The 18,360-nt window shown below is 58.4% G+C and overlaps 2 protein-coding genes across 15 annotated transcripts in view; one reads left to right on the top strand and one right to left on the bottom strand.

The window, feature by feature from the left end:
* Positions 1–65: 65 nt before the first annotated feature.
* NTHL1 (nth like DNA glycosylase 1) lies at positions 66–8,306 on the bottom strand. Of its 5 annotated transcripts, none has more exons than XM_025370685.1 (6): positions 8,147–8,306; positions 6,403–6,489; positions 4,746–4,916; positions 3,689–3,848; positions 385–490; positions 66–298 (listed from the first exon to the last, which is right to left on the bottom strand). In XM_025370685.1, exons 2-6 carry the CDS (start codon positions 6,424–6,426, stop codon positions 175–177), a joined length of 585 nt encoding a protein of 194 aa, XP_025226470.1. In that variant the 5' UTR covers positions 6,427–6,489; positions 8,147–8,306; the 3' UTR covers positions 66–174. The 5 variants fall into 5 exon arrangements, with proteins under 5 accessions (XP_025226470.1, XP_025226467.1, XP_025226466.1 ...); XM_025370682.1 differs by having other exon boundaries at positions 4,746–4,919; positions 6,251–6,489; positions 8,147–8,300; XM_025370681.1 differs by having other exon boundaries at positions 3,682–3,848; positions 6,251–6,489; positions 8,147–8,300.
* TSC2 (TSC complex subunit 2) overlaps positions 8,252–18,360 on the top strand; it is a 40,971-nt gene continuing 30,862 nt past the window's right edge. For 3 of the 10 annotated variants that reach the window (XM_025370670.1, XM_025370666.1, XM_025370669.1), the window contains exons 1-9: positions 8,334–8,503; positions 9,031–9,197; positions 11,267–11,353; positions 14,049–14,159; positions 14,988–15,132; positions 15,701–15,818; positions 16,810–16,858; positions 17,257–17,382; positions 17,715–17,788. In XM_025370670.1, coding sequence (XP_025226455.1) covers positions 9,060–9,197; positions 11,267–11,353; positions 14,049–14,159; positions 14,988–15,132; positions 15,701–15,818; positions 16,810–16,858; positions 17,257–17,382; positions 17,715–17,788 — 848 coding nt within the window. In that variant the 5' untranslated portion in view covers positions 8,334–8,503; positions 9,031–9,059. Of the gene's footprint in view, positions 8,861–9,030; positions 9,198–11,266; positions 11,354–14,048; positions 14,160–14,987; positions 15,133–15,700; positions 15,819–16,809; positions 16,859–17,256; positions 17,383–17,714; positions 17,789–18,360 lie in introns of all 10 variants that reach the window. The other 7 variants (XM_025370667.1, XM_025370664.1, XM_025370668.1 and 4 more) reach the window with 5 other exon arrangements.

Genomic DNA, 18,360 nt, shown 5'->3' with positions numbered 1-18,360 from the left:
CGCACACACACTTGTATGTGATTCCCAGGCGCCCTGCCCCCTCAGGGACAGACATCAGCCAGATCCCATCTGCAAACAGCCCAAAGCTTTATTCGACAGGCGTGGCTTCCTGAAGCGTAAAGCCACTTCACAGACTGTGGCCACAGCAGCACCGAGGCGGGAGCTGCTCGGCCATCAGAGACCCTGGGCAGCCGGGCACAGGGCTTGGTTGAGGCAGGCCTGGCAGCGAGGGCGCACAGGCAGACAGGTCTGCTGGCCGAAGCCCACCAGGAGTCCATTGATCTCGTGCCACAGCTCCCTGTGGGGGTGGGGGCTGGGTCAGTGCAGACAGAGGGAGCGCAGGGTGAGCTTTTCTCTGCCAGGAAGCCCCCCACATACTCATACCTGGGCAGCCACTCCTCCAGGGCGGCGCGGGTCTCCTCTGGGGACTTGGTTGCCTTCTTGGTCCACCTCAGCCGGTTGGCGATTCTGTGCACGTGCGTGTCCACTGCTGCGGAGAGGCAAGTGGGGTGAATGGGCACACTCCACCCGCCCAGCCCGTTCACTCCCTGCCCAGAGGCGAGTCTGCCACCACCCCCGTGGCCCTCCAGTTGGAGATTAGAACCACAAAGCCCTGGCTGCAAGCCTACATCTGACCATCTTGGCTGCCCCTGAGGTGCTGGGGCAGGGGCTGAGCCCTCTGTTGGGGTGCAGGCCTCCCTCCCATCACCTGAGCCAGCCTGGCCGGGGAGGGAGGGCTGTGCTCTGGGCTGACCCATTCCCACCAACCCTGGTGCCAGATGGGTGTGTGGGTGGTGGGGTCTCTGCTCCGTGCAGGGCTTGGGGTTGGATGACTCGGCTCTGCTTCGAGCTCTATTTCCCACAATAACAGCGACAGCTCACTTGGACAAACACTTGCTGGGGGCCAGACCCTACCGGAGAGACTGGCCAGTTCAGTAAGTCCTCACAAAGTCCTACAGATGCCCGAGGACCTTGTGAGGCCTGGCAGGATCCCGACTCCGAAGCACCTCTCAGCCCTCAGCCTCCCAAGGAAGGAGGCCCCGGCCCAGGAGGGCTCATCCAGGCTTCCCTGTCTGTCTCCTGTGGCCTGAGGCCCCTCCTGGCATAAGCACTGGCTCTGGGCACCAGGCTGGGTGGCAACAGCTCTGCCCAGCAGGCCGGCATGAGGTCACTGCCTGCAGACCCAGCACCTGCCACTGCAGTGGTCAGGAACAGAGTGGGACCCTGGCCCGGCCGGCCGCAGCTGCTGTCCACCTGGGATCTGGCTCCTGCTCCCCTCAGCTGGTCACCCCAGGTGCCTGCTCATCGGGCTCCCTTTTCCCACCCGGTGGCCCCTGCCAGCTGCGGCCCCAGCCCCAGCCCTGCCTGCTCCTTCAGTGTTTGCCAAAGAGAAAGCCAAGTCCTGCACCAGCTCCTTTGCTGCCGCCTGAAAAAAGGTGTCTGAGGGTGTAGGGAGACCACAAGGCCTGAGAGGCCACATCCTTGGGGCTCTGAGCCTCAGTTTCCTCCTCTGTAACACAGAAGTGGCCATGCTCCTTAGGATACCCAAAGCTGTGTCAGGACACGTCACAATGTATGGGCCTCCTGCCCACCCGGACAGTGAATGAGGAGGACTGCTTCACCCACTTTGTGGCCAGAGCTTAGAGAAGCCAGGTGCCTGGCCCAGAGTCACTCAGCGGGGAGGTGCAGAGCTGGGACTGCAGCCAGCAATCTATGGCTGTGGCTTTTTTTTTTTTCAGAGGGAGTCTTGCTCTGTCGCCCAGGCTGGATAAAGACAGTGGCGCGATCTTGGCTCACTGCAACTTTTGTCTCTGGGTTTCAAGCAGTTCTCCTGCCTCAGCCTCCCGAGGAGCTAGAATTACAGGCTCTTGCCACCACGCCCGGCTGATCTTTTTTTTTTTCTTTTTTGAGACCGAGTCTCGCTCTGTCGCCCAGGCTGGAGTGCAGTGGCGTCATCTTGGTTCACTGCAAGCTCCGCCTCCTGGGTTCACGCCATTCTCCTGCCTCAGCCTCCCAAGTAGCTGGGACTACAGGTGCCCACCACCGAGCCTGGCTAATTTATTGTATTTTTAGTAAAGACGGGGTTTCACCATGGTCTCAATCTCCTGACCTCATGATCTGCCCGCCTCAGCCTTCCAAAGTGCTGGGATTACAGGCGTGAGCCACCGCGCCTGGCCACGCCCGGCTAATTTTTGTATTTTTGGTACAGACGAGGTTTCACCATGTTGGCCAGGCTGATCTCAAACTCTTGACCTCTGGTGATCCACCCACCTCAGCCTTCCAAAGTGCTGGGATTACAGGCTTGAGCCCTCGTCCCCAGCCAGCTCTGACATTTTAATTGACAGTGTTTCTCTTTCTGGGAACCCCCAGGAGGCAGCCCTGGGGTCTCCTTGCAGGTGGTCAGGCCCACAGACACCTGGAGAGGGAGGTCTTCCTGCGTGCCTGTCTCTTGTGCCTGCTACTCCCAAAGCCCGTTCCCTGCCTGGCTGCGGGCAGCGACCTTCCCCCACAGCCCTGCCCAACCACGATGCAGCACCCCAGGGACACGGGCAGCTGAGGACAGCCGCCCAGATAAGCTCAAGTGTCCGTTGAGAGGCTGGCAGGTGGTGGCGCTGGGAGCTTCGGTGGGGAGGAGGCCCTGCCCTGGTGCACCTGGCCTGGCTCTGGCTCTCTGGGGCTGCTGCAGCCCTTCAGCCTCACCGGGTGGCCCCCTGCTCAGAACCGTGGCCCTCAGCCCCTGATGGCCCTCTTGCCCACCAGAAAGTGCTGGAAGGCCCCCCCTAGCACAGGCCCCTGCAAGAGTCCCACAGGGGCCTGGCATGGGGGCACACAGAGGGCAGGGCCAAGCCCTGGTTTCTGGACTGGCTGGGCCTGGCTGTGTGTGGCCTTAGGAGCCCCAAATTCTCTGGGCAAAGCCGAGGATGAGGCAACCCCACCCCAAACCCAAGGGTCTGTCTTTACCCAACTGCCAAGAAGCCTCTGGTGCCAGGAAGAGACACCAGGACCTGGGAAAAGGATTTAAGGGGGGCCCTCCCCGCAGCACCTCCCTCCCCACCCTCCCCCCATCCCCCCAGCACCTCCCTCCCCACCCTTCCCCTTTCTCCCCCCAGCACCTCCCTCCCCACCCCGCCTGCTGAGGGGACACTCTTCCCCCTCGCTCCTCAGCCCTCACCTCCCCACTCTGCCCTCATCTCATTCCAGAACTTACTGCTCCTGGCCCTGTCTCTCGAATCACGGTTTTGCAGATGCTGTTCCTTCTGCTGGGAACACACTTCCTCCTCTCGGCCTGGCTCACCCCACCTTGCCCTGCAGCTCTCAACTGAAGGATGACCTTGGGGGCCTTTCCAGGGGTCCTGGGCCAAGGCCAGGCCCCAGCAGCGCCCTGCACAACCATCAGTGTTTCCACCCCATGAGTGGGGAATTCCCTGCTCCACATCTCTCCTGAATACAGCACAGATGGACTCTAGCTCCGGGGCCTCTCTCAGAGTCCCGCACTGAGCAGGCGCCCAGCCCATGCGAGCTCCTGCCCCAGCGCCTGTCTCTGAGTGGGGCTGGCCTGGCTAGCCCTGGGAGCACCTTTCTGACCCTATGGGCTGGGTGGAGTCACAGGTCAAAAGGATGTGGGGAACCCCAGAGCAGCCAGTGGGCCGGAGCCAGTCCTGTCCTCCTGGGGGTGTGCACCACTCACCAATGCCTGACACAGTGCCCCAGGCCACAGCCATAGCCAGGTGTGCCATCTTGGGCCCAACGCCCGGCAGTGCCACCAGCTCAGCCACGGAGGCTGGGATGTCCCCGCCATAGCGCTGCTGCAGGATGGTGCTGGTCTGCTTGATGTATTTCACCTTGCTCTGAAAGACAGGGGTGCGTTCAGCCTTGGAGGCAGGGGCATAGCCCGACGGGGGAAGACGCAGCCCCCGGGAGACCCACAGGTGGCCAGAGCTAACCGCACCTGCTAAGGACATGTGCGAGCTCAGCCCCCGCCCTCCAGGAGGCAGGAACAAGTGGAGGCAGCAGGGAGGCCCAAGGCAGGCCTGACCCCCTCCTCCCACCCGTGTGGGCCAATGACACGTGTGTAGGGTCTGTCTTGGGTTCCCCGGCCCGTCATTCCCTGCCAGCACCCCGGCCAGTCCAAGCAGGCCAGCCGCTCCCAGAAGTGGGGCTTAGCTGCACCTGCGCCTTCAGGAAGGAGGGCTGGAGCTGGGGCTTCCCCACCAGCTGCTAGGCCTGCCGGGTGGTTCCCATCCTGTGCCTGAGTGGAGAGGGCTATTTAAAACCCATCTGAGAAACTGCGGCCCACACGGGTGCCAAGGGGAAGCGGCCCCACCCACTAAGCTGCTTTCAACAGATCCGCCCACCACCATCCAGTGCTCGGCGGGGTTGGGGAGCAGGCCTCCCCAGGGCTCCTGGAGGGTGAGGGGCTCTGGACAGGAGGGGTGACACCCCAGGGGAGGCTAGCAGTAAACAAAGGGAAAGGCGGGTGGGCAGGCAGTCTTGGCGGTGAGGAAGGGCGGGCAGGCGGTGAGGTAGGGAGGCAGAGGAAGGAAGGGAGGATGCGAACAGGAAGGCCAAGGAGCTGCTGGGACTGGGCGTCAGGCCCCAGGACCCCATGGCCTGGGATGGGGGCTCCAGGGGGACCCCCGAGCCTGAGATGGTTGACCCTCACCTCCTGCACTGCCGCCACCCCTCTCAGCCTTCCGAGGTCTCTCTCAGGCCACCCGGCCCCGGTTACCACAGGCAGGGCTCACCCTCCAGAAACCGACGGGGTAGATGAGCTTGCCCAGCGTGGCATCATCTGTCTGCAGGATGCTGTCCACCGTCAGGCCCTGCGCCCGCAGTCGCTGCATGGCGCCCGCCGTCACCTGGTCTTTGGTCTGGCTGGAGAGCATCAGTGACAGCAGCACCTGGTACCTGCGCACCTGCTTGTGCCGTGACAGGGACCAGGGTGGCGGTGGGTCCTGGGTGATTCCCTGGGCCAGGCTCCCCTCACGCCCTCTACGTACCCTCGTTTGTTACCCTGGGCCACATATGGGGCATCGGCCTCCCCCTATGGGGTAGGGAGGTCTGGTTTGGGTGTGTTTGGTCACCTACAACACCACGACAAAAATAATACCCGACTCACTGGAGCAATGTGAAGCTTAAATGAATTGTCTCAGTGCTTAGAATCGTATGTGGCCGGGCGCGGTGGCTTGCGCCCGTCATCCCAGCACTTCGGGAGGCCAAGGCAGGCGGATCACCTGAGGTCAGGAGTTTAAGACCAGCCTGACCAACATGGTGAAACCCTGTCTCTACTAAAAATACAAAAATTAGCTGGGTGTGGTAGCGGGCACTTGTAATCCCAGGTACTCGGGAGTCTGAGGCAGGAGAATCGCTTGAACCCAGGAGGCGGAAGTTGCGGTGAGCTGAGATTTCGCCACTGCACTCCAGCCTGGGCAACAAGAGCAAAACTTGGTCTCAAAAAAAACCCCAAAACAATCATATCTGGCCCATCACTACTGAACAGCCATTGGCCACTACTATTGATTGCTTTGTGAATAATCACACTACCCATTAAAAACAATTTTTTTTTTTGAGATGGAGTCTTACTCTTTCACCCAAGCAGGAGTGAAGTGGTGTGATCTTGGCTCACTGCAACTTCCAACCCCTGGGTTCAAGCGATTCTGCCGCCTCAGCCTCCCAAGTAGCTGGGATTATAGGCACCTGCCACCATACCCGGCTAATTTTTGTATTTTTAGTAGAGACGGGGTTTTGCCACATTGGCCAGGCTGGTCTCGAACTCCTGACCTCAGGTGATCCACCTGCCTCGGCCTCCTGAAGTGCTGGGATTCCAGGCATGAATCACTATGCCTGGCCCGTACTACCCATTTTACAGACAAGCAAACTGAGGCTCAGAGAGGCCTGTATCCAAGTCACCTGGTAGTAGAATAGGGATTAGAACTCAGCTTGGTCTAAGGTTCCAGGCCCTGGGACCGTGAAGCAAAAGGAATTCTTCCTCCCCGATATCACGCAAAGCCCAGGTCACGCCTGCATTGGGCAGAAGTTCTAGCACGAGGCCCTAAGCCACCGGTGTCCTGACATGCTGAGTGGCTACAGTGATGCAGGCGACACTGCCCAGTGCTCTGGGGCACCGGGTGTACATCCTCCCAAGGTGCTGTCTGCAGGGGAAGGTGCCAGCCAAGAGCCACCGGGTAGAGAGAAAACAAGTATCTTGCTAAGAGCGGGGGTCACCTGGGCAGATGGGGCCCCTGCCTACCTTTGGGGGGGCACTGGAGTCATAGCAGTGCTCGACCCCCAGATGGTCCACAGGTGCGTCCTTTTTGCTTCTCATGGCACGGATGTTGACCAGCTGTTGCTGCCAGTCCTGGGGCTCCCAGACTGGCACTTTGAGGGGCTCAGCCTTCTCACCTTTCTCACTGTCCGAGCCCTCATAGGCCACACACAGTCTCTGTGCTTTCCGCCGACGCTTCACGGGGCTGTGGCTTTTCCTTGCTTCTGCAAAAAGCACCAGCCAGTCCCTCTGGTGGGGCCACAGGTGAAGGGAGGGTAGGGGTGCCGTCCCGCCTGCTAGCTTACCCTTCCCTCGTTCATGCCACAACTGTCCATCATCTAACACACTTGGGGCGCTCTGCCCTCTGCAGTCTGGGATATGTGAGCTCTCCTTATGCCAGCGACCCTGACAAGGTCCACGTTAGCTCATGAGGACTCTAACAACAGCCAATACCATAGTGCCCCCAATACATCCTCTATACTGTGCCAAAGACAATCTGTTAACACCCACATCGGGTTGTGTCACTCCCTTTTAAAAATTCCTGACCGGCCGGGCACGGTGGTCCAAGCTTGTAATCCCAGCACTTTGGGAGGCCGAGGTGGGTGGATCACTTGAGGTCAGGAGTTCGAGACCAGCCTGGCCAATATGGCGAAACCCCATCTCTACTAAAAATACAAAAGTTAGCCGGCTGCGGTGGCAGAGGCCTATAGTCTCAGCTACTTGGGAGGCTGAGGCAGGAGAACTGCTTGAGCCTGGGAGGCGGAGGTTGCAGTGAGCTGAGATCACGCCACTGCACTCCAGCCTGGGTGACAAAGTGAGACTCTGTCTCAAAACAAACAAACAAACGAAACCTCCTGACTTCCATTTGCTGTCATAATAAACTCCAAACTCTATCCTGACACCAAAGCTCCTGCCACCCTGGCTGGCATCACCGCCTAACTGCTCCCAGCTGCACCAGTTCCTCCTGCCATCGTCTGGACTATCCCTGGGGTCCCTGGGTGCCTATCAGAATCCCCCTCTGGCCAATTCTGTGGAAGTCCCCGTGGGACTAGGGCAGGGGCCCTGTCGTGTCCCTCACTGCTCACTGCAGTGCTTGGTCCTCAGCAGGTCCTCAACGGCTGCAGGATAAATATGACTGCCATGCCCTTTCCTGTTTTCCCTAAGAGGCACCCTCGAGCTGAGGGAGCAGGCTTCTGGCTGGGTGTGTTCTTGGCACCCAGCCTCTCTGAGGGAAGCAAGTTCATTGCAGGAGGGCGGGGATGGGACCCACAGAGCCTGGAGTGGAGAGTCCCGGGCAGGCTGGTGGGAAGGGAAGCGTTTCCTTTTCCTTTTTTTTTTTTTTTTTTGAGACGGAGTCTGGCTCTGTCGCCCAGGCTGGAGTGCAGTGGTGCAATCTCGGCTCACTGCAACCTCCACCTCCCGGGTTCACGCCATCCTCCTGCCTCAGCCTCCTGTGTAGCTGGGACTACAGGCGCCTGCCACCACGTCCGCCTAATTTTTTCTAGTTTTGGTTTTTTTTTTTTTGTAGAGACGGGGTTTCACCATGTTAGCCAGGATGGTCTCGATTTCCTGACCTCGTGATCCGCCTGCCTCGGCCTCCCAAAGTGCTGTCATTACAGGCGTGAACCACCGCGCCCGGCCGGGAAGCGTTTTCTTGCTCGGGGCGAAAGTGGGCAGCGGAGCAGAGCGTCCGAAACCCAGCCACTGCGGACCGCAACCTTTGGGGAAAGGGGGCAAGGTGGGAACGCAGGGCCGCACGTGGGAACCGTTCGCAGCCCTTGCAGCCCCTGCCCGCGCAGCTGCAGGAGGAGGCGGCCCGGGACTCCAGCCTGCAGCCCCTATCCCGCTTCCTCCCATGCTCCGGTCAGGGCGCGGCGCTACCTGCTGCAGCTTCTCCCCTCCGGGGAGGCGCGGGCTCCTCCCCACACCCCCGCGGCCCAGCCCCGGGTCCCAGGCTCCGGTTCCGCGTCAGCATCCTCGCGCTCAAGGCGTTCATGCCGGACTCCTGCGGACTACACATCCCGGCGGCCCACGCGGCCCCCGTCACGTGACGCAAGGATCGCCGGCCTTTCCGCTAGAGGGCTGCCCAGAACTACAACTCCCAGCAAGCTCCGTGGCGGCCCTCCGCGCGGCACCGCTGCCGGAAGTGCGGGTCGCGCTTCCGGCAGCGTCCAGGGGCCAGGGGGGTTCGCCTTTCTCCGCGTCGGGGCGGCCCGGCGCGCGGTGGCGCGGCGAGGGGTGAGTGGCCTGTGCCGCAGTGTGCCCCAGTACCCACGGGGCAGCGGGGCAGCGGCTTAGAGAGGCGGACCCCGCAGTGTCCGGGTCCCGGGCCCTCACCCGCGCCCGCTGCAACCCGACTCCAGAGCTCCGAGCATCCCTTAGTTTTAAGTCATGGCGGGTGCGAGCGGGTCTCTGCTGCACTCGGCTCCGTGACAGCTGCTGCTCCACATGGGGAGAGGAGAGACGGCAAACATCCGGGCTCCCAGGACTTCGCGGCGGCCATCCTAACCCGTGCACTGAGTCGGGCGGGGCGGGCGGCAGCGTCTGAGCAGAGAGCTCCCCAGACCAGGCCTGGTTTCTCCCTGGCTTTCCTAGGTGCCTGTTTGCGACCTGTTCAGCTGGGCTGTAGTTGAGTTATCCCAGGGATTGTGGGAGGAAAGGTTATGCCCACCAGAGGCCCAGGGTCCTGACGGCTGGAGGTCCGCAGTGGGGAAGGTGGGCAGAGCTGTTGCTCAGATGTCCCCGTGCCTGTTTCGTTTGCACAGAGGGGTTTTCTGGTGCGTCCTGGCCCACCATGGCCAAACCAACAAGCAAAGATTCAGGCTTGAAGGAGAAGTTTAGGATTCTGTTTGGACTGGGAACACCGAGGCCAAATCCCAGGTCTGCAGAGGGCAAACAGACGGAATTTATCATCACCGCGGAAATCCTGAGGGTGAGTGAGCTGCCTGTGTCTTTGCTGGCCTACAGGGAAGTGTAGGGAAGGTTGGGTTTTGTCTTGCACCAGGTTCTGTGGTGCTGCACCTGCACCAGGTCCTGAGATGGGTTGCTGGCAACTGTCTGCACAGGAAAGCTGTCTCCAGTACTTGGAGGCTGACGTGTCCTTCCTCAGGAGACTTGGAAAGTCAGGATCTTGGTGACCTGGTTCAGGCACACTTGAGTGATGATTCAGATATTGAGGAAAGAAAGCCCATTTTATCGATGAGGCCTGAGAGTCATCATCTCCACGGGTAAGGATGTGGCCAGGTGTTAAATGATAACATGTGAGTTCCTGGCAGAAGTGGGTTCTGTATTTTATTTTTTTGAGACTGAGTCTCACTCTGTTGCCCAGGCTGGAGTGCAGTGGCATGATCTCTGTTCGCTGCAACCTCCGCCTCCAGGGTTCAAGCGATTCTCCTAACGCAGCCTCCTGAGTAGTTGGGACTACAGGCACCTGCCACCAGGCTTGGCTGTTTTTGTTTTTGTTTTTTTTTTTTTGAGATGAATTCTTGCTCTGTTGCCCCAGCTGGAGTGTAATGGCACAATCTCTGCTCGCTGCTACTCCGCCTCCCAGTTTCAAGTGATTCTCCTGCCTCACCCTCCCGAGTAGCTGGGACTACAGACACATGCCATCACACCCATCTAATTTTTGTATTTTTAGTAGAGACGGAGTTTCACCATCTTGGCCAGGCTGGTCTCGAACTCCCGACCTCAGGTGATCTGCCCGCCTCGGCCTCCCAAAGTGTTGGGATTACAGGCGATTGCACCCAGGCTAGGTCCTTATGTTTTATGTGTGCTTGTGTCTTTGTCACGTATGTCAGGCATTGTGTTTTGCCCATGAGTAAATGCTGAATTTTTGCACTTTAAAGTTTTCTACTTAGAAACAACTAAAACTTTCATCAACTGATGAATAAAATATAGTCCATCTGGGCTGGGCGCAGTGGCTCATGCCTGTCATCCCAGCACTTTGGGAGGCTGAGGCGGGTGGATCAACTGAGGTCAGGAGTTTGAGACCAGCCTGGCCAACATGGTGAAACCCCATCTCTACTAAAAATACCAAAAGTTAGCCTGCCGTAGTGGCGGGCACCTGTAATTCCAGCTACTCAGGAGGCTGAGACAGGAGAATTGCTTGAACCTGGGAGTTGGAGGTTGCAGTGAGCCGTGATTGCGCCACTGTACTCCAACCTGGGGAAGAAGAGCGAAACTCCGTCTGGAAAAAAATTTTTACAGTTTAAAATTGTATTTCATGTTGTGTTTTATCTCAGTACAACATTTGCAGTTGTGAAAAAAAATTTGCATATTCTCAGCTCCTCGGGATGGAGCAGTAAATCCCGTTGGTAAATCTTTTTTTTGAGACCGAGTTTCGCTCTTGTCACCCAGGCTGGAGTGCTGTGGCGCGATCTCAGCTCACTGCAACCTCCGCCTCCCGGATTCAAGGGATTCTCCTGCCTCAACCTCCTGAGTAGCTGCGGAGTCTCGCTCTGTCGCCCAGGGTGGAGTGCAGTGGCCAGATCTCAGCTCACTGCAAGCTCCGCCTCCCGGGTTTATGCCATTCTCCTGCCTCAGCCTCCCGAGTAGCTGGGACTACAGGCGCCCGCCACCTCGCCCGGCTAATTTTTTGTATTTTTTAGTAGAGACGGGGTTTCACCGCGTTAGCCAGGATGGTCTCGATCTCCTGACCTCGTGATCCGCCCGCCTCGGCCTCCCAAAGTGCTGGGATTACAGGCTTGAGCCACTGTGCCCGGCCAATTTTTTGTATTTTTACTAGAGACAGGATTTCATCATGTTGGCCAGGCTGGTCTCAAACTCCTGACCTCAGGTGATCTACCCGCCTCGGCCTCTCAAACTTCAGGGATTACAGGCGTGAGGCAGCGCGCCCGGTCAGGTGAATCTTGATTTCAGAAAGATCTGTTTTAATCTCTAGTCTGGAAAATGCAGTGGGAGCCTTTAGGTGGTTTGTGACTTGCAGTTTAGGAAACCGTGGCCTGACCGCTGGCCCCTGTTTCTTCTTTCATTTCTCTCCAGGAGCTGAGTGTGGAATGCGGCCTCAGCAATCGCATCCGGATGATAGGGCAGATTTGTGAAGTCGCAAAAACCAAGAAATTTGAAGAGGTAGGTTTGTCCAGTTGAACTACTAGAGAGAGGCACATAGACTGTTCAGAGCCTGAGTTTGCTTTTTTTAGGAGTATGGTTGACAGCTAACTGCTGATGATCTGGTTTGCACTTTTTTTTTTTTTTTGAGATGGAGTCTTGCTCTTTCGCCCAGGCTGGCACAATCTCAGCTCACTGCAACCTGCGCCTCCCGGGTTCAAGCAATTCTCCTGCCTCAGCCTCCCAAGTAGCTGGGATTACAGGCATGCGCCACCACGCCCAGCTACATTTTGTATTTTTAGTAGAGACGGGGTTTTACCATGTTGGCCAGGCTGGTCTCGAACTCCTGACCTCATGAACCATCTGCCTCGGCCTCCCAGAGTGCTGGGATTACAGGCGTGAGCCACCGCACCTGGCTGACTTGCACTGTTGTAGGGAAATTTAGCTTTCGTCATAGTGATGGGGAAGCTACTGGGAATGCCCTGAATACAACCTTGAGGGACCAATCAAGTGTGGAAGTAGGGAGCAAAGGGATTGGGCTTTTCTAGCAACACCAGAAAGAGGGTGCGGGGGCTCACACCTCTAATCCCAGCACTTTCGGAGGCCGAGGCGGGTGGATCACGAGGTCAGGAGTTTGAGACCAGCCTGGCTAACCTGGTGAAACCCCGTCTATACTAAAAAAGAAGCCAGGTGTGGCGATGCCTGGAAGAGTTTGTAGTGGCTGATGGAAGTGCATGCTCACTCGCCCTCTCCTATTATAAGTTCAGGCCAAGAAAAATCAAGAAAGGGTTCGTTCCACAGAGAACACTCCTAGGCACGCTGGGCTTGGTGCCACTTTGGGAGGGTGACTGGTCAGTGGTATTGGTCGACGTCATGGACGTAGAAGTTTTTATTTTGGGCAGACATTGCCATACTTTCCTGATGACCTGGGGACGGGACAGGAAGTGGTCATTTTGGGAGTGCAGGTTGCTGGTGGAGCACCTGAGGGCTCTGCCCTTGCCTTGCCCAGCATCTGTGTGTGGGAAAGTAGTGAGAAGACCTGGACCTCCCATGCTGAGATCTGCTAAGAGGAGAGTGATTGCTACCTCTGCAGCAGCTCATCTGAAACATGCTGGCTGCACGTTAGCAAGGATAAGTGTAAAGAATAGGTGTCCTTGGCCAGGCGCAGTAGCTCACGCCTGTAATCCCAGCACTTTGGGAGGCCAAGGTGGATGGATCACCTGAGGTCAGGAGTTCGAGACCAGCCTGGCCAATATGGCAAAACCCCGTTTCTAGAAAAGATACAAAAATTAACTGGGCGTGGTATCGGGCACCTGTAATCCGAGCTACTCGGGAGGCTGAGGGAGGAGAATCGCTTAAACTCAGGAGGCAGAGGTTGCGGTGAGCTGAGATTGTGCCATTGCACTGCAGGCTGGGCAACAGAGCAAGACTTCATCTCAAAAAACAACAAAAAAGGAATAAGCGTTCTGCGTCCTGTTCTGAGAGTTGTTTGTGTGGGCCTGGGGCAGCCTGTGAGTAGATGAATAGGCCTCCGAGGCTGGGATGGTCCCGGGGCCTGTGTCCGCGCATCTTTGCAGCTGAGGTTGCAACTGCAGGAGTATTGTCAATAGACAAAGGAGGTGAGAGTGCCAGTTGTCTTGAATTGATTGGGATGTTGGTCAGATGATGTCTAAAAGAACACGGCCATTTTGTTATTTGGTTAGAGACAAGGTCTCACTGTGTCACCCAGGCTGGGGTGCAGTGGCACAATCATGGCTCCCTGCAGCCTCAACCTGCCAGGCTCACGCGATCCTCCTACTTTAGCCGCTCAGGTAGCTGGGACTACAGGCGTGCAGCACCACGCCTGGCAAAGTTTTATATTTTTTTGTCGTGACAGGGTCTCACTGTGTCGCGCAGGCTGGTCTGAAACTCCTGGCTGATGCGACCCTCTCCCCTCTGCCACCCGAAGTGCTGAGATTACAGGCGTGAGCCACTGCACTTGGCCAGAATATGGCCATTTTCGTTGCCCTCCTTAGAGGAGTAAGGCCAGGAGTGAGCCCGTGTTCTGAAAGCCGTGGCTGGTGGTTAATGTGGAGAAGGGAAGGTGGTGAGAGCCAGCCCAAACCCCTGCTGAGTGAGACTGATTCTGGCAGCTTTAGGGAGCAGGGATGAGCACCCCACAGGCTGGGTGGCAGTTAGAGGAGGCAGATTTCAGCAGGCCACATGGCACTCTTTCTCAGCAAGTCAGGCAGGTAGCAGAGGCTGGGCAAGGGCGTGGGGTCGAGGACCCCACGCTGGCGTGTTCACTAGAGGAAAGCCATCAAGCAGGGATTCTGGGTCAGCTGCAGGCCTAGGGCTCAGTGTGCGCCTGTGGTTCTGAGACTGTCCCATGACTTCCTGTCAGCGTTCCGGCAGCTCTAGTGGGACTCCCTGCTGGTCCAGGTGAGGCCAGGATCGCTGCCCTGGCCTGCTGCTCTCCTCTCAGCCCCAGTCTGTCACCTGGTGGGGGTTAAAGGGACCTGCTGGGGTTTGAGGCAGCTCTGAGCCATTCCTCATACCAAGCCTGTGGTCATCTCAGGCTGCGGGAGACACAGGAGATACGAGCTTTAGAGGTGGGGCTCTAAGTCACAAGCCCCCGTTGTTCCACCCTGTCCTTTGCTCACGGCACTGTTCCAGTTGCCGGGGCCAGGGTTCTTGGAGAGCATATCCTCACCGCTGTCCCCTCTGCTGGTGACAGCACGCAGTGGAAGCACTCTGGAAGGCGGTTGCGGATCTGTTGCAGCCAGAACGGCCACTGGAGGCCCGGCATGCGGTGCTGGCTCTGCTGAAGGCCATCATTCAGGGGCAGGTAAGGCCCGGGGTGACGCTGGGATGGGTGACGTCAGGCCACCCACTGACTGTCCTGTCCCTGCTGGGCCGTGTTTGGACTCCTGCCTCAGTGAGTGGCTGGGCACAGGGTCTAGGGGCCGACGGGCTCTGGAGCTGGATGGCCTGTGGGGTCTCCTGTTGTCATGAGGTCTGTATGACGGTGGGCACACTGCCTCCTCGCCTGTAAACAGATGGTCGTTGCACCTTCCTCTCATGGGATGTTCTGGGGATCACATGAGGCAGTTCTCGCAGAGTGCGGAGACCGTACCTGGCAGCTGGTGTGGGGCTGCATGTTGTTTTGCCCTTGCACCCTTTGGGGCTACTCCGCTGCTCACTGCATTCCAGCTGTGCTGGTCTTGGCTGACCCTGGACACCCAGGCCTCTTGGTGTTCCTGCCTCCCCTGGTTGGCCACTTCCACTCCTTGATGTCCCAGCTGCTCAGAAGGGCCGTCCACTCTCACAGGCTCTCCGGGGCTTCCCCCACTTAGGCTTTGTCCTCAGTCTGTGAGCACAAGGCTGTCTGCCCTGGACCGAGTGCAGGGGTCGGGCAGGAGCTGTGTCGTCTCCTGCTCTGTGCCACCTGCTGTGCCAGGTCCCGACACACAGCAGTTGCTTCCCATCCGCCAGTGCATCCAGCCCCCTGCACTGAGCACCACTGATGCTGCAGATCTGTCCCTTGCAGGGCGCTCCTATGGGAAGGAGAGGGGACCAGGGCTGCAGTCCAGGCGCCCCTGCACTTCAGGGACTTCTTGGCAGCTGTGTGGGAGACGCTGGCCGGCTCTGCTGATCCTGTGGCTTTTGTCTTTAGGGCGAGCGTTTGGGGGTCCTCAGAGCCCTCTTCTTTAAGGTCATCAAGGATTACCCTTCCAACGAAGACCTCCACGAAAGGCTGGACGTTTTTAAGGCCCTCACAGACAATGGGAGGCACATCACCTACTTGGAGGAAGAGCTGGGTGGGCGCCGCACTGGGTGTGAGGTTTCTGGGATGGGAAGGACCTGGGGCTGGGGAGGGGCTGCAGTTCTCAGGGATGGCCTGTAGCGGGTGTGCCCATGCAGCTCCGTGCACCCGGGCTCATCTGCGTGGCCCAAGTGGCCCCGAGGCACGTGTTAAGCCGGCCAGGTGCCCACCATCAGGTTTACTGTCTGAGGTGACGTGGCTGGCTGCCAAGTGTGCGCACATCTCCTCCGAGCAGCGCTCTCGTAGGGGTGGGGAACGCCCGGGAATCTGGTGATGTCGGCGTCTACCAGCCTTGGGTCAGGCCCTGAGTGTACGGCACACGCTCCTGCTGCCGCCTCGGTGCATACCCTCTGTGCAGCCCCGGGGTGGTAGATCCTACGGTCTGCCTGGACTCCCCTGAGCCTCTTCGGGCCCAGTGCGTGGTCCGCCTGTTGCTTCCGGGGGACTGATGATGTGATTTCTGGCAGTGATGGGTTTGGACACACTCTCCTGCGTGGGGAGGTGGAGGTGAGTGGAAGATGTAGATTCGGCATCCTCGCAAACCACCGCCGTTTCTCCCGCAGCGGACTTTGTCCTGCAGTGGATGGATGTCGGCTTGTCCTCGGAATTCCTTCTGGTGCTGGTGAACTTGGTCAAATTCAACAGCTGTTACCTCGATGAGTACATCGCAAGGATGGTTCAGTAAGAAAATAATTGAGATCCTGTTCTGATAATGGTCCTAAGTTCAGCTCCGCAGTGAATAAAGTTGTTGAAAGCACCAAAAAAATAGAGGTTGAGCTGGGCACAGTGGCTCATGCCTGTAATATCAGCACTTTGGGAGGCCGAGGCAGGCAGATCATGAGGTCAGGAGTTCGAGACCAGCCTGGCCAACATGGTGAAACCCCGTCTTTACCAAAAATACAAAAATTAGCCGGGCATTGTGGGAGTGTGTAATCCCAGCTACTCGGAAGGCTGAGGCAGGAGAATCGTTTGAAACCGGAAGGCAGAGGTTACAGTGAGCGGAGATCGTGCCATTGCACTCCAGCCTGGGTGAAACTCCGTCTCAAAAAAAAAAAGAAAAAGTAGGCCGGGTGCGGTGGCTCAAGCCTGTAATCCCAGCACTTTGGGAGGCCGAGACGGGCGGATCACAAGGTGAGGAGATTGAGACCATCCTGGCTAACACAGTGAAACCCCGTCTCTACTAAAAAATGCAAAAAAAAAACTAGCCGGGCGGGTTGGCGGGCGCCTGTAGTCCCAGCTACTCGGGAGGCTGAGGTAGGAGAATGGCGTAAACCTGGGAGGCGGAGCTTGCAGTGAGCTGAGTTCCGGCCACTGCACCCCAGTCTGGGCGACAGAGCAAGACACTCCGTCTCAAAAAAAAAAAAAAAAAAAAAAAGGAAAAGTATGTAGCTGTCTTCTTTTTAGCTATCACCTGATGTCTAGGTTATCTTTTTGTTGTTCGTTCAGAACGTTGCATGAGATCTGTGAGGGCCGGGCCTCTGTCTCACGCTGAACACCCAGCACCGAGAACAGTGGCTGGCACACAGCAGGCACCTAAGTGCTTGGGTGGGTGGGACCCCCAGGGAGGATGAGCCGTGTGTGTTATTGGCATCACAGAGTGACTAAAGCGCGGCCCGTGGCAGCTCGGACCTCCAGGCCACGCTGCCGGGACTGACCTTGCTGCTCCCTGCAGGATGATCTGCCTGCTCTGCGTCCGGACCGCGTCCTCTGTGGACATAGAGGTCAGTGCCTCCCCTCCCCAGGGCTGGCCCATTTCACCCTGGTTTCTGGGAGGCTGGGGCCTGGGGATTGAGCCCTGTGTGCCAGCTGCTGGCTGTGTGGCCCTGGGCAAGCTGCTGGATCTCTCTGAGTCTCAGGAGTCCTCCATATAGGTCAGGAGAGCCGGGCGCCTCCGTGTGGAGTTGTAGCTCAGGGTGGATGACAGCATCGATGACCCAAGTGACAGGGATGTCAGGTGCTTCCCGCATGCCCGCTCGGCCGGTGGCTTGGAGAAAGGCTGCTATGGCAGTGGGGAGAGGTGGCAGCACAGGCTGGAGGAGGTGGGAAGGAGGCCTGGGTGTCCTCTCCTGTGGGGAGGAGCTGGGGTAGGACCGGCGTGAGCCATCTCCCTCTCCACCAGGTCTCCCTGCAGGTGCTGGACGCCGTGGTCTGCTACAACTGCCTGCCGGCTGAGAGCCTCCCGCTGTTCATCGTCACCCTGTGCCGCACCATCAATGTCAAGGAGCTCTGCGAGCCTTGCTGGAAGGTGGGGTCTCTGAAACGGCTCTGGAAGGTTCCTGAGGGCACATGGACGGGACAAGGGCCATCTTGTCTCCCATGAATGGCTGTCTGATTCTTGGGGTGGCCAGACAATGGCCTGTTGAGGGACAGCCAGTGTCATTTTCCCAGGCAGTTGAGCTGAGGTCAGGGTTTTGGTGGCATTTTGAGAACCCTGCTGCCTCTGTCTTTGGGAGATGGTGGCGAGCTGGCTGGACCTTGGGTGGCTATAGGGCAGCAGCCAAGTGGGGCCAGGAGAGGGACTGGGGCTGCGGGCAGGGCTTGTGCCTGCCTGTCCCTGACGTGCATCGTGTCTTGCAGCTGATGCGGAACCTCCTTGGCACCCACCTGGGCCACAGTGCCATCTACAACATGTGCCACCTCATGGAGGACAGGTGAGTGTGGTGGGCGGGGCGCAGGGCGGTGGAGGCCAGCACGGCCCTCAGGGCAGCTCTGGTGTCCTTGCTGGGCACACACTGGCTTAGAGAGGCCTTGTCCTTTCGGGCAGCTGTTCCAGAGGCTGCCACTAGAGCGAAGCCCATGACTTCTAGGAGGGAGCCCCGGTCCTCTCCTTCCTCTGTCAGTTCCACAGAATATCCACACCCAGCTCAGTGCCTACCCTGCGCTCGGACCTCCTCCAGCGCGCTCCCCCACAGCTTAGCCTGTTACAAGGCGAGGCTCAAGGTCTTGGCCTTGACGCTGCCCTTGCCCTCACCCCCACAGCCAGACTGTGGCCACTTCTGCTGCTTTAGCCCCGAGAGATGACTCAGCTCTGCCCATACCCTGGCCTCCCACCTGTGCTGCCAGATCCCCTTCCTCCTGCTCTCCTGTATCCATCCGCGCCTCCTGAAGCCCAGTCCACGCAGCACCCGAGTGGCCTTTTTCTGACACAGATGTGTCTGTGTCACCCTTTGCTGGAAGCCAGATGACTCCCAGTGCCCTCAGGGTGCAAGCTCCTCCCATGGAA

Source organism: Theropithecus gelada, chromosome 20 (assembly GCF_003255815.1).
Source record: "Theropithecus gelada isolate Dixy chromosome 20, Tgel_1.0, whole genome shotgun sequence".
Classification (NCBI taxonomy): Eukaryota; Metazoa; Chordata; class Mammalia; order Primates; family Cercopithecidae; genus Theropithecus; species Theropithecus gelada.
This window is presented reverse-complemented; position numbering and strand designations above follow the sequence as displayed.